The following is a 15,821-nucleotide window of genomic DNA, read 5'->3' on the forward strand; positions in this document are numbered from 1 at the left end:
CACCAGGGAAGTCCAGGTTATGTATTTTAGAATTGTGCTCCATTGCACTAGACTTCGTGTGCTTATGTACTATAGAAAAAAAAAATCAATGCTTTTTATTTCTTCTTCTAGCTTTAACAAAGGTATGGGAAGGAACCATTTTTCTAGATTTAGATACATTTGAGGTGAAAATAAGGGACAGCTGGTAAAAATTTCCCATATACGCATATTAAAACAGTATTCCTTGGACAGGAGGAAAAAGGGCATTTGAGACAACAAAAATGCTATCAATGAAAATATCTCACTGTGAAAATATCCCACTGTGAAAAATGCTATTGGAGAAGAAAGTTTCCAGTCCTAGCAATTAAATACTAGAGATCTTTTTCTTTTAGTTCTTTTTAAATTTTATTTATTTATTTATTTATTTTTGGCTGCATTGGGTCTTCTTTGCTGTGCTCAGGCTTTCTCTAGTTGCGGTGAGCGGGGCCTACTCTTTGTTGCACTGCGCAGGCTTCTCATTGTGCTGCCTTCTCTTGTTGCGGAGCGCGGGCTCTAGGCACATGGGCTTCAGTAGTTGTGGCACGCGGGCTCAGTAGTTGTGGCTTGCGGGGTCTAGAGCGCAGGCTCAGTAGTTGTGGCACATGGGCTTAGTTGCTCCACGGCACGTGGGATCTTAGCAAGCCAGGGCTTGAATCCGTGTCCCCTGCATTGGCAGGCGGATTCCTAACCACTGCGCCACCAAGGAAGTTCCTAAAGATCTTTTTCTTAATAGTGTCTCCTTTGCATCCTAATGATGGCACTTTATAAGTTAGTATTAGGTGAAATGGATAAGAATTGTTGTAGCTCCTAGAACTGGGACTGTGGAAAAAGAGAGGGTTAGAAGTAAATATCCCCCACTCCACTGAATTTGTGACAGTGTTTAGTTTTGCTGCAGTCACAGCAAATTGCCCTCTCATCCACATAAGCCAGAAGGCTACTTGCTAGGAAAGTTTCTGGCAAAGCAGCCCTGTCAGTGATAAGTGACTGAAGACACATCTTAGATGTTCTTTTGCTCTCTGGCTGGGGCTCTGGCCCTGTAGGCTATGTTGGCATAATATACTGAGGCCAAGCAAGACAGCCGGGGACAGGAAAAAGCGTTTATTCACAACCCTGTTACCAATTGGAAAAATGAAATTACTAAGAGCTAACTAATAGCAGTAGTTTTTATAAAGCAACATGGTGCTGGAAGGAGGCAGACAATCCCAGCCCTGCTACTTGCTGGCAGTCGATTGTGGTAAAAGTTACGACACAGCTCATTTCCAAAATAAAGGCAAAAATACTTAATTCATGGGGCTGTTGAGTGGATTAAGTGAAATAACATACACAGAGTACCCTACACATTCCTTGGCACATAATTATTTAATTCCTCAATAAATATTAGTGTTTTTGTATCTTCCTCTCCCTCCCTCCCTCTCCCAACTCAGTCATACCACATGAATGCTGAGATCATAGAGCGTTGAATTTTAGAGCTGAAAATTATCTCGGAGATCATCCTCTTTATCAAGAACACTTTTTGTCCTTTTCTCTCCATCATCCAAACACTCTGTATTTAGGATAAGATAGCTAGCATGACTATACCAACCAGATACTACTGTAACCAAAAAACTTAGTACACTTCGGCCCTGTCTCCAGCAAATTCATGATTTCTTTCAGGGTCTTTGAAATACTTAAAATACCTCATGGACCACCATTACTATGTGGGACTCCCTAAGTGTCAGAGAACCCTAGGTTGAGGCCTACTGGGCTAGGCCTAACTCCTTCACTTAGGGGTGCCGAGATTAAATGATTTGTCCAGGGATACTCTGGGGTGCAGTGGGGACTATAACACACATCTTCTGGCTTCTGGACTTTCTATTAAACCAGTCTTTAAAAACCTGGATCATGTAGATTAATACCAGTATCTAAGCCATTGCAGTAAATCACTTAGGAAGTCATTTTGCTTTCAACATTGTTTGAGTTGATACCAATTCTTCCATTCATGTGACTTACTTTAAAAAAAAAAGTTGATTCACCAGCAGTTTCCTCATTAAATTAACCAGCTACTATATTCTTTCCTCTATGAGAAGGTTGCTATACACTTTCCAATATGCACGGTCAGATTTGTTAGTAGGCTTTTTTTTTTTTTAAACATAGCCACATGATCCAATCAAGTTTTATTTTCCTAATAAACTGACACAACTGTGAAAACAGTAAGCATGGTGGCAGTAAGCATTGGAGGGAGGGGAAGAAAGAGGCAAAGCGTATCCACCGTCACCCTTTGGTATTTTCAGTTCAGTTTTTCTAGCATCTGAGAGTTTTAAAACATTTCTCCAAAAAATACCTTTCCCAGACAAGGGCCAAGTATAAATAGCCAACTCAATAGACATTTTTGTCTTCCATGAGTAATTCTCCCTTTCTTCATATGAAAGAAAAATAAAATCCTACTCCTGCTACTTGTCATTTTCTTATGTCCAAAAGAAGAGGTTTGGATTAGACTGGAAGTCCCAGCTTTTACTCACTGATAAGGACTAGATGAGAGTCCCTGAGGACTGGAAATCCCACCCATGAGAAATCTCAAGTGCCTTAGAGAAGGGATACGTGTTAGCAGGTCGACTGGACTCTCATTTTGAGGACTAGACTTTTTAGTAACTTTGTTGGGGAGCACCAGCATCCCTTTCAGCTAGCATCTGTGTCCGTGTAGTTCTCTGACAGTTTTGTTGTATTTTGTTTCATTTATTAATCTTATCCTATGTTACAACTTACTATAATAACAGATGCAGATATAGGCTTATTACAAAATAGAATGTAATTAAATAGGATCTGAAACACTTACATATTCTGATCAAGAGGGGGAAAGCAAGCTATTTTCATGGTTAAACTACCCAAGTGCAGGGACTTCCCTGGCCGTCCAAGTGGTTAAGACTCTGTGCTTCCACTGCAGGGCACATGGGTTCGATCCCTGGTCGGGGAACTAAGATCCTGCATGCCACATGGTGCAGCCAAAAAAATAAAATAAAATAAAAATACCCAAGTGCCATTTTTATGTGCTTCAACATAATTAGTTGAAGAAACTAGAAGTGAAAAGATTCCTAATCATCTCTTTAGTGGACCAGACTCACAGAATTTTTTTTCTAGTCACCTAGTCATTTATGGTCATCTTTTTATGCATCATGCTTACAAAAATTTTTCTTTCTCACTTTTTGAGTCATCCCCATGCTTCACTGTTATGCAAATCGACTTCTGGATGTATCTAACACATGCTTGCTGATTTTCTAGTAGCCTTAGATTATTTCCAGCTGGATAAAAATACCTGGATATGCTTTGCTAGCACATGTCATCATTGAGTACCCTTTCTAAAGACATACAGAAGCTTGCTGTAGATTACATTTTGCGCAGTCAGCATGTAGAGAGTAGGAGCCCTAGTAAAGGTCTAGTAGAGACCGACAGTGTAGGGCTGGCAGCATTTTGTAAACATTCTCCAAAGCAAGTGGTTTCCATTTATTAGTCTTCTGAAGGAGTATTTTAAAGGTCAGGAAACTGTTTGTTCCTTGAACTAAATTTTTACACTCAATGAAAAGTATGTCGGTATGCAAACAAACCAAGATTATTTCTATTTATCACACAAGTTGTTTCTGAAATTACTTCTCAATGTTGATACACCTCATTTAGTTTAATTAAGTACCTGCCATTAGTTTGCTAGAGCTGAAATTAAATATGTAAACACAGATTTTTGAAAGAAGCCAATGGAAGAATCAGGCAGAAAAGCATTCTATTGAATGGAAGGAGGTAGAGAGAAGACATAATATACTCAGTCAAAAATGACCTTATCCCACAGTCACGAAAAGCAAGGTAGGATCCTGGGTTGGATCCTGGAACAAGAAGAGGACATGAAGGGAGAAACTGGTGAAATTCAAACAAGGTCTATGGTTTAGTTAGTAGCGTTGTATCGATGTTAATTTTCTGGCTTTCGAGACTCATTCTATAGTTGATGTAAGTTGTTAACATTAAGGGAAGCTGCATGAAAGATATTAACTTTGCTGAAAGCCTGAAATTATTTCAAAATTAAATTTTAAAAAATGACCTGATCAGTGATTGCATAAATAGCTTTAATAATATTCATGCTTTTAAAGTTTGTGACCATTCTAAATCTTACACTTTTTTAACATATTTCTTTAATTTTTTTCTTTCTTTACTTCTCTCATCATTTTTGGAAATTTAAGGGAAAAATTAAAAGTACAGAAAATGTAAAGGATAATATATCAAATGCTTATATACTCATGAGCTAGAACAAATATAAACATCTTGTCATATTTGCTTATATGTAAACACACACACACACACACACACACGGGGTAGAGAAGTGGTAAAACTTCACAAAATTATTCAGCCTTTTCCAATGTTCAAATGCTAAGAAGTTAGTTTTTTATAATTTTTACTTATAGTCATTTGTCCCACCTTGCATTATTAGTCCATTAGGAAGAAGAATAACACAGGCCTTTACTCCCTTTCTGTTGCCATTTATTCCGGATTTTGAATGTATAAGTATCCATCTTACATGAACTCTGAGTATTCTCTGTGGCTCTGGGTTTATATGTGTGGTGATATATAAAATAAGATTCACTTTATCCCTAGGAAGAGACTTAGTATGTTTCCTGATTGAAAAAAACAAAAAGGAAGGGATGAAGTCCCATAGGCCAGCCTCTCACAGAGTAAAAGAATGGGGAAAGGAGAATTAATAACTCTGTCACGAGTCCCAGGGATTATTTTCATAGATTGTGGTAAAAGTGTGAACTTTGCTTTACCATTCACAAATGACCCTTTGTGAAATTTATCACCACTCTTTATTATTAAGTGATCACCATAATCTCTTATTACTGGTCATTTACACCAAGATTAAAACCACTTGAACTAACATGTTTCTCTATTATTTTGTTGTACCTTTTTAAAAATGTAGCAGGAAATGTTCAAAAGGAAACAGAGACTGTTAAACATAAAAACTGGTACTTGTGGGTGAACCTTTCTGTGGTGCCGCGAGTAACTGGATCCTCTCGTTGAGGAACAAAGCCACAGCAGGCTGGTGTGTGTAGCAAGTGTAGTGGGCAGGTAGGCACATGGGAATGAGTTAAACTACTTATGTGTCTCAAAAGCAAACCACGCCTAATTCCCTAATTTCCATGTAGGTGTATGACATGAAAGAAAAGAAAGGAGACAGAAGGGACCAGGCAGGGCACGTTTATATCTATAGGTCATGTGTTTCCGTAATGCCTTTAGGCAGTGCCTGTTCCTATATCCTTACTGCCAACATTAGCATCTTAAATTCTCAATACCCCCTTTGTGTTCATACGAGCCCATGATCAGTGCTGGTAGACCTGAGAAATAGGCAAGTACAAACTATAAAGGATTAGAAAAAAGTAAGAATAGAGTGAGGGGTAGGCTATTGGAGAAATGAAGGGGTAAAGAAAAGAACAGCGACTCAACACATAGGTATTCAATTAAGTATTTGATTAGAGTGAAAGAATTGACAGCACATAAAGTGAATAAAAAGCAAAAAGTAAAAGTGTTTGTATGATTAGGGAAGTATTTGTGTTTTTCAACAGTTCACTTGCTGAACAGAGTCAAAATTATAAATGTTGTTGGTTGTCTTTTTTTCCCTCTGATGTTTACTGAGATTTCAGAACTTGAGGCTAAAAAAGGAAAAATCTTGTAATGTGAAAGAAAATTGCAAATTATTCACTTTATCTTTGTATATACCCAATATATGGTATATAACCAGTAAACATTGGTTGAATGAGTAATGCATGCATGCATAAATATCAAGTTGGAGGTGATCCAGTATATTCCAAATTCCTTATAGACAGAAGCATGGGAGTAGCACTTATTTAAGAAATTAAGCATGGTTATGGATACCATCATAAGAAATTATCCTTAAAGCCATTATAGTAAAGAAGTTCACTGAAATAGCTGACAAATGGTGGCAGCCAGCAGCTCTAACACCTTCATTTTCTTGCCTTCAAAACCGGAAAGCAAGAGGAAAGGTTACTCTCCCCAAAGTATTATTGTACCTCATTGGTTTTCATTAAGCCTCATGTTCATCCTTGAACCAGATCAAACTCCAGAGAGTATCAAACCTGAAAATCTAGAAATTTCGGCAGGTTCCTAGGCCTACTAGTCTACTTTCTAGAAAACCAGTCATTAAATTCTGCTATTGCTGGAATATAGCTGTAGCTGGGTCAGTGCCTGCCTCAACTGTAAGGTCTCTTGTATTTCAGGCACATTGTGTCTCCTCCTGCCCTCCTCAGTGCTCACCTGAGTCTGACCCATCTTCTTTCTTCTTGTTTCAGGCTCCCAAATGTTTGCCCGACCTTTGGCTTCCTATTTCTAGGCCATTTTCCCAAGGTCTCAGTCCCTACCTTTACCTTTACTCTCCTGAGAATTCTAGGTATCTCGTTCTCTCTACCTGAGCAAGAAAGAATAGAATTTGTATGACAGTAGGAAAATGTTCATGTGTTTAACAGTGTACACAGTAACACAAAAGCTGTCAACATTTTGATTGTTTTTATGTAAAAATGCAAGTCTAGAATTTTTTTTCTTATATCCCTCCTCACCCTAGCTAATAAATATCAATACTTCTAGTTGTGTAACTTTGGGGAGTTAAGAAGAACCTTCCACCAACCCTACTCACGTTCTTGAGAAGGGATAGGCACTTTCTGAGGAATATACGGTAAGAAATCATGATGCAAATTTTGTCATTCCAGTTCTAGTTTTAAGGCAAAACCTCAGAAACTTAGACGGTACAATATCAGTATTTTGAGGCCATTGCTGCACAGTAGAAATATCCAGTAAGGTTCAAATTCTGTATGTATTAAGTTACTTCTACAAAGAAGATTTTATCATATGCTTACAAATATCTTCGTATAAATGAAAAGTGCTATAGAGGAGAAAGGTAATCTCGTTCTTCTGTGTGCTCCAGAAAAAATGCTGTCAAGCCCATTCTCAATGAGACTTCTAGGGATAAATATCAGCCCTTGCTTTTGATAGTCTTTTCTTTCTTTTTCTTTTTTAACATCTTTATTGGGGTATAATTGCTTTACAATGGTGTGTTAGTTTCTGCTTTATAACAAAGTGAATCAGTTATACATATACATATGTTCCCATATCTCTTCCCTCTTGCGTCTCCCTCCCTCCCACCCTCCCTATCCCACCCCTCCAGGCGGTCACAAAGCACCGAGCCAATGATAGTCTTTTCTTTGATAGATAATTAGCTTTGCTTTAATAAAGTTGTCCTTTGTTTCTGTCTTAGTTCTTTTGCTTTAATTTTGACCACTCTCTCCAAAGTGATGTTTTAGGGATGATCAGACATCAACACATCAGAAGGAGTACTCTGCAGGTTTCTCACTGTTGTAGGAAGAGATTACAAATAAGAAAAGGGAATAGGCTAGAAACCAAATCCTGTGGTTTTGGATTAGAACCAGAGGTATCAGTATGAATTCATGATTTTTAATATATTTACTGATAGATACAGTAATATAGATGTGTGTGTATACATGGGCAGTAGACACACATATACTTCTTAGCCCTCTCTGCTGAGAGGCCCTAGAAACAGTGATACCCTAGCAGCAATGAGCATACCTACCACCCAGATTTTGGTTTCGAGATGCCATTCTTCAGCAAAAGAAACCAAAGCTCCGGAGAAATGACTGATGCCAGAGATGGGATGGGAAAAATACAACTGAGCCTGAAACATCTTGTGGCCAGGAAGTAAAGAAGCTCTCAAAAAATGATAGGGGTATATCACAGTGACACAGGAACCAGCTTGAAGGGGTTCCCAATGGCCAAAGCTGGTTCAATTTAAGCAACAAAGTAAAATAAAGATAGTATTAGATTAGGACCCGTAAAATAAATATCTGTGAGTCCATACTGGTATAGATAAATAATTGAACTAATAAATAGAGTAGAAGGGACAGCTCTTTTTACTATAGAATACTAGTTAATAATTGCAGAAGAGTAAGAGAAATAGGAAATCAACATTACCACACACCACAGTAATAATTGTTGCAGGCAAGAAGCATTAATGGATGCTAACATTAATGGGTAAAAGTTTGATGTAATAGAGGATATTTGCATAATCTGCAGATATCTCTCCACAGGATACTTATAATTTACAAATGGAAAAATAACCACTTCACAGTGGCGAAATCTGGCAGACACCACTTTAGCCGTGTGATGAACATTAGTATTACCAGCAAGTAGTAAAACATCAATATCACCTTCCCCATGCACTGAGAAGGGTATCACTTCTCTGGTATTCTAGCCAAAAATGCATATAACCTCATTCTAAAGAGAGAACATCAGATAAACCCAAATTGAAAGGTATTCTGCAAAATAATTGGCCTGGACTATTGAAGAGACTCAAGGTCATGAAAGACAAAAAAAAAGCTAGAGGATCTGTCACTGATGAAAGGAGACTAAGGATCCTAGATTGCATCCTGGACCAGAAGAAGGAGATTAGTGAGGAAAATGGCTAAATTTAAATAAAATCTGTAGATTACTTAATAATGTTATGCCAAAGTGAATTTCCTTATTTCAGTGTTTGTACTATAGTTACATAGCAGGGTGAAAGGTACATGAGAACTCTGTATATTTTTGCAACTTTTAGGTAGGTCTAACATTATTTCAAAATAAAAAGGGTTTAGTTTTTTTTTCTTTTTTTTTTTTTAGAGGAAGGGACTTGGAAAGATGGCTTCTAAGGTCTTTTCCATCCAGCATTACTATTCTGTGATACAATTATGCAAAATGAAGAATGGCAAAGATTTAAGCACTTTTCTTTCCTGCCTGTCAATTAAGAAATATATTGTGACAGCTGAAAATAGGATCAGATTCTAAACTGTCATTTAGTTCAGTAGGATATGTCCTGAATAACTACTGTTTCGACTAGTCCTATACTGCGTAAGATGGTCCTTGCCTCCGGGATGGTCACAATCTACTGGTGGAGGTGGTGTGATCTTCCCTTTCAGTCACTTAGATTACTAAGGTCTCTCTTCCTTCATGTTTTAAAATAATAGAGTTGGGTAGAATGATATAGAAATTGGTAAGTCTTGGAAACCTATCTAAGAGTGAACCCTCAAAGTGGGTTCCAGAATTATCCAATCTGGGTGCCTGATGAGAATGATGAACATTAAATAAGATTTTTAAAAAACCCTAGGAGAGCTTTGATATTAAACACTTCTCGTGTGAGGGACCAATAGAGCATTCACATTAAGATTACCACCAGATAATTGGGTATTTCATTGTAGGGTAATACGAAGATGCATGTATTTGAAAACAAAGGGTATCATAATTCTGACATTCCCTTAATGCTCATTTGCTAGATGACTGTACTGAATTAAGCCTATAGTTGTATACTCCCATTATGACAAATTTTTGAATAATGAATTGGTGTGTTTCATTTAGCAAGTACTTACTGTTGAGAAGTAAATATTTTAGGAAATGTAATGCAGTTAAGTCAGAAATTGTGACTTAAGTTCTAAGCTCCATTAATAAAGATAATTTTTGATTCTTGGGTATTTGACGGCCTGTTTCAATGCCTCTCCCATTGTGGATGCGCAGGTTCAGCGGCCATGGCTCATGGGCCCAGCCGCTCCGCGGCATGTGGGATCCTCCCGGACCGGGGCACGAACCCACGTCACCTGCATCGGCAGGCAGACTCTCACCCACTGCGCCACCAGGGAAGCCCTATTTTTTGTTTAAGTGTAACTCTGAATCAATAAAAATGTGTAAATGAATTGAAGTCTTAGTGCCACTATATATTTGATGAACAAATTTAAGAAATTGATTTTCACCATCATAATTTTTAACAAAAGTCTTAACCCTAATGCTTTTGTGAGTGTGATTGTCATCTATGGAAGATTAGGAGTTGTGTGTCTTATTTCTACAGTAGGAACATACAACATATATGCAGTTTTCAAGTCTCCACAGAGTTGAAAAGCCAACGTGGGTACTCTACTTTGAAACGTGTATGCTGTGGGCCTAAGGTGTTTTTTAATCTTTCATCTCTTTCTTTTTTTTTTCCTTTAACATCTTTATTGGAGTATAATTGCTTTACAATGTTGTGTTAGTTTCTGCTGTATAACAAAATAAATCAGCTATATGCTATATGTATATCCCCATATCCCCTCCCTCTTGCGTCTCCCTCCCACCCTCCTTATCCCACCCCTCTAGGTGGTCTCAAAGCACCGATCTGATCTCCCTGTGCTATGCAGCTGCTTCCCACTAGCTATCCATTTTACATTTGGTAGTATATATGTGTCCATGCCACTCTCTCACTTCGTCCCAGCTTAACCCTTCCCCCTCCCCGTGTCCTCAATTTCATTCTCTGCATCTTTGTCTTTATTCCTGTCCTGCCCCTAGGTTCATCAGAACCTTTTTTTTTTTTTAGATTCCATATATATATGGGTTAACGTATGGTATTTGTTTTTCTCTTTCTGACTTACTTCACTCTGTATGAAAGACTCTAGGTCCATCCACCTCACTACAAATATCTCAATTTTGTTTCTTTTTATGGCTGAGTAATATTCCATTGTAAATATGTGCCACATCTTCTTTATCCATTCATCTGTCGATGGACACTTAGGTTGCTTCCATGTCCTGGCTATTGTAAATAGTGCTACAATGAACATTGTGGTACATGTCTCTTTTTGAATGACGGTTTTCTCAGGATATATGCCCAGTAGTGGGATTGCTGGGTCGTTTGGTAGTTCTATTTTTAGTTTTTTAAGGAACCTCCATACTGTTCTCCATAGTGGCTGTATCAGTTTACATTCCCACCAACAGTGCAAGAGGGCTCCCTTTTCTCCACACCCTCTCCAGCATTTATTGTTCGTAGATTTTTTGATGATGGCCATTCTGACCGGTGTGAGGTAATACCTCATTGTAGTTTTGATTTGCATTTCTCTAATGATTAGTGATGTTGAGCATTGTTTCATGTGTTTGTTGGCAATCTGTATATCTTGTTTGGAGAAATGTCTGTTTAGGTCTTCTGCCCATTTTTGGACTGGGTTGTTTTTCTGATACTGAGCTGCATGAGCTGCTTGTATATTTTGGAGATTAATCCTTTGTCAGTTGTTTCGTTTGCAAATATTTTCTTCTATTTTGAAGGTTTTCTTTTCATGTTGTTTATGGTTTCCTTTGCTGTGCAAAAGCTTTTAAGTTTCATTAGATCCCATTTGTTTATTTTTGATTTTATTTCCATTTCTCTAGGAGGTGGGTCAAAAAGGATCTTGCCATGATTTATGTCACAGAGTGTTCTGCCTATGTTTTCCTCTAAGAGTTTGATAGTGTCTGGCCTTACATTTAGGTCTTTAATCCATTTTGAGTTTATTTTGGTATATGGTGTTAGGAAGTGTTCTAACTTCATTCTTTTACATGTAGCTCTCCAGTTTTCCCAGCACCACTTATTGAAGAGGCTGTCTTTCCTCCATTGTATACTCTTGCCTCCTTTATCAGAGATAAAGCGACGGGCTTCCCTGGTGGTGCAGTGGTTGAGGGTCCGGCTGCCGATGCAGGGGACTCGGGTTTGTGCCCCAGTCTGGGAAGATCCCACATGCCGCGGAGCAGCTGGGCCCGTGAGCCATGGCTGCTGAGCCTGCGCATCTGGAGCCTGTGCTCCGCAACAGGAGAGGCCACAACAGTGAGAGGCCCGCATACTGCAGAAAGAAAACAAAAACAAAAAAACAAAAAAGATAAAGCGACCATATGTGCGTGGGTTTATCTCTGGGCTTTCTATCCTGTTCCATTGATCTGTATTTCTGTTTTTGTGCCAGTACCATACTGTCTTGATTACTGTAGCTTTGTAGTATAGTCTGAAGTCAGGGAGCCTGATTCCTCTAGCTCCATTTTTCTTTTTCAAGATTGCTTTGGCTATTTGGAGCCTTTTGTGTTTCCATACAAATTGTGACATTTTTTGATGGAGGAGGGAGGAGATATGAGGATGTATGTATATGTATAGCTGATTCACTTTCTTATAAAGCAGAAACTAACACACCATTGTAAAGCAATTGTACTCCAATAAAGATGTTAAAAAAAAAAAGAAGCTGGGCTTCCCTGGTGGCACAGTGGTTGAGAGTCCGCCTGCCGATGCAGGGGACACAGGTTCATGCCCGGATCTGGGAAGATCCCACATGCCGCGGAGCGGCTAGGCCCGTGAGCCATGGCTGCTGAGCCTGCGCGTCTGGAGCCTGTGCTCCACAACGGGAGAGGCCACAACAGTGAGAGGCCCACGTAACGCAAAAAAAAAAAAAAGCCTTGGCTCTGGGGGCAGAGTTTAGGTGGGGGTTGGAACTTAGGGGTGGGGCTTTGGGTGGGGTGGGACCTAGGCGATTGGGGAGGCGATGTTCAATCGTGGGGCGGGGCCTCTGCTTAGGACCTGCTCGGAAGGTGGGGAGGCAGCACGTGGAAAAGAGGGCCTCTGTAGTGTGGGGTTCCCGAGTTTGGAGGTAGGGCCCTGAGTGAGGGTGTTTGGGTTCAGTTTAGGCTCAGTTCATTGGAGGGGGTCTCCAAATGTAGAGGTAGGGCCCTGGGTGGGGTGTAGGGGCAGGGCTTGGGCTCTGCACGGCAAGAGAAAGGCTCCAAGGGCAGAGGGTTAGTTAGGCCCAGGAGCCCAACAGGCTTTCCGGTCCTAAGTGGACAGGGAAGGCACTGGCCCTGTTCCCTTCTGTTCCTTCACGCCCCCCACCACCGTCTCCCCCAGGGTCTCCCCCGTGGCCACTGGACCCCTAACTGTGGGTGCATCCCTCTGGATGTAGGAACTCCTCCCCTCCCTCTGCTACCCCTCAGGGGTGCTGGTCCCAGAGGTCTGGCGTTTACTTTTGCTCCCCCTTCCCTCCCTCCCACTCCCTCAGGACCCTCGTGGCTGGAGGGGGCCTCTGTCAGCAGAGGATCAGGCCCGGGATCTCAGCAGGTTCCTAGAGGTCCAAGTAGGCAGGGGAAACCTGGCCATGCTCCCTTTTGATCCTCTGCCCTCCCAATGGTTCCCCAATTTCCCGCTTCCGGCGTGGGATCCCTTCCCCTCCGCCAGCAGCCCCTCAGGGGCGCCAGTCCCACCCCGCCTCCACTTCTCTTCCCCCTTCACTCCCCCTGCACCCCATGTCCTACCCAGTCACTGGGGGTTCCTCCCATCCCCTTAGGTGTCCGTGATCCCCCACCAGTACCTGGTAGGTGCCCTAGTTGTGAGGAGACAGGAATTCCGTGTCCTCCTAGTACGCCATCTTGACTCCCTCTTTCATCTCTTTTAAGGATCAAATATCATTAGAAAAATAAGCCATGGGCATTACATATGTGGTCTGGTGAAATTCAATATTCACAATGACAATTCAGAATATGAGCTCCTTAGGGGAAAGTTAACCCCACCACTCTAACTTTGCATCGAAATATCTTAAAGTGTGCCATTGGTTTTATGAAAAGGTTTTGATCTACACTTCAAGTTTAAGTTCAAAAGAAAAGCTACATTTTAAAGTGTATTCCTTTTCTGGGTATATTTACTTTGAACTATAGCATATAGTTTTTCTCATAAATCTAACCTGCCACTATCTGTTTTTAAGACTTTGTAAACTTCAAGTGGTTATGATGTGTGAAGTTTGGATTAAACTAAAATTTTTAGAAAACACATGTTATATATTTTGATTGTTTTGAATTTTAACATGGGCCAGTCAAAAACTTGAGTGTCTCTCAAAGTAATATACTGTACTCTGTTACTACAAGAAATCACAGAAAATTGCCCTCTCCCATCATGTTAACAATAGACAAATGAAGCAGTTGTTCTCATTCTTAAATGTAGTGTTTGAAAAACTTGCACAATTTAATGAAAATGTCTCTACTCATAAAACTTAAAATGCTCACACATGGAAAAAGTCATAACGTTTTGGCAAATATTGCTCTGTTAGGAATGTGAGTGAGGTATACCTGCTTCATAACTAGAATTCTATATAAATGGCATGAAACTGTGGGGAAGAGCCAACTGAAAAGAAAACTCTGACAAAGGATGAGTTAATACTCTTAAAAAATGCAGATAGTTTTTACCCAAACATACTTTTTCTTTGACAAGGAAGAATTATAACATATACCCCTCTCCATCCCTTCTTTTTTTTTTTTCCAGGTGTAATTCTTGGATCATCATTTCTACTCAGTGTAAATGATTTTCTCCTTAAAACAAGTCTCAAAGAAAGAAGTCGGATTCTGATAGGACCATGTTGTGCTACTGCCAATCTGGAAGCTAAATGGTGTAAACACAGTGGCAATCCAGGCCCAGAACAGTCCGTACCAAAAATATCCATTGATTTAAGAGGAGGTCTGCTGCAGGTCTGTTGGGATTGGCCCCATTTTTCCCATAAGTTTTAAACTAGTCTTTGTTCATTGTTTGAACTGTTTCATTAAATTTTAAATCTTGGTGTGGTGAGAAAAGGGTATTGTCAGATTGCTGTTTTGCTAAACTTTTTTAACAGCTTTATTGAGATATAATTCACAAACCATACAGTTCACCTAATTAAAGAATACGATTCAGTGGTTTTTTACTATATTCACAGAGTCGTGTGGTCATCACAACAATCCATTTTAAAACATTTTCACACACCCACCTCCAAAACCCTTTATCCATTAGCATTCACTCCCCATTATCCTCCAGTTCCCTCTCCAGAACTAGGCAACCACTAACTATTTTCTGTCTCTATATATTTGACTTTTCTGGACATTTCATGTAAATAGAATCATATGAAATGTGGTCTTTGTGAATGGCTTCTTTCACTTAGCATAATGTTTTCAAGGTTCATTCATGTTTTTGCAGGTGCCACTGCTTTACTCCTTTTTATGACCAAATAATATTCCATTGTATGGATATACCTCATTTTATTTATCCATTCAGCAATTGGTGATGTTTAGATTCTTTCCACTTTTAGCTATTATGAATAATGCTGCTATGAATATTTGTGTACAAGTTTTGTGTGGACATGTTTGGAATTTCTGAGTCAATAAACTTTTTTCTATGTGTAGACTTTTCTAATTACAAAGTAGTCAGCCTGTCTCAAGCAGTGTCATCAGCAATAATTTAAGAACCATTTCCTAATGACAGGTCATTAGCTATTATGATGTCTGATGGCTAACATGATATATAACCTTACATTGCAACCTTTTATGCATTTGATTTGCAGCCAAGTATTGAATGTGTGAGGGTATCCAACTTATTTCTTGATAATTTTCTATTTGGATAGAATTTGAATGTGTTCTTTTTTTTTTTTTAACATCTTTATTGGAGTATAATTGCTTTACAATGTTGTGTTAGTTTCTGCTTTACAACCAAGTGAATCAGCTAAATGCATACGTATATCCCCATGTCCCCTCCCTCTTGCACCTCCCTCCCACCCTCCCTATCCCACCCCTCTAGGTGGTCACAAAGCACTGAGCTGATCTCCCTGTGCTATGCAGCTGCTTCCCACTACCTATCTATTTTACATTTGGTAGTATATATATATATGTCAGTGCCACCCCATGTCCTCAAGTCCATTCTCTACATCTGCGTCTTTATTCCTGTCCTGCCCCTAGGTTTGTCAAAACCTTTTTTTTTTAGATTACATATATATGTGTTAGTGTACGGTATTTGTGTTTCTCTTTCTGACTTACTTCACTTCGTATGACAGACTGTAGGTCCATCCACCTCACTCCAAATAACTCAGTTTCGTTTCTTTTTATGGCTGAGTAATATTCCATTGTATATATGTGCCACATCTTCTTTATCCATTCATCTGTTGATGAACACTTAGGTTGCTTCCATGTCCTGG

At 39.5% G+C, this 15,821-nt stretch overlaps 1 protein-coding gene across 2 annotated transcripts in view; it reads left to right on the plus strand.

Moving 5' to 3' along the window:
- VPS13B (vacuolar protein sorting 13 homolog B) overlaps nucleotides 1-15,821 on the plus strand; it is an 804,491-nt gene that overhangs the window by 627,115 nt on the left and 161,555 nt on the right. For both annotated transcript variants that reach the window (XM_007457167.1, XM_007457166.1), the window contains exon 37: nucleotides 14,147-14,349. In XM_007457167.1, the coding sequence (XP_007457229.1) occupies nucleotides 14,147-14,349 (203 nt within the window). The remainder of the gene's footprint in view (nucleotides 1-14,146; nucleotides 14,350-15,821) is intronic.

Source organism: Lipotes vexillifer, unplaced genomic scaffold (assembly GCF_000442215.2).
Source record: "Lipotes vexillifer unplaced genomic scaffold, Lipotes_vexillifer_v1.1 scaffold376, whole genome shotgun sequence".
Taxonomy (NCBI): domain Eukaryota; kingdom Metazoa; phylum Chordata; class Mammalia; order Artiodactyla; family Lipotidae; genus Lipotes; species Lipotes vexillifer.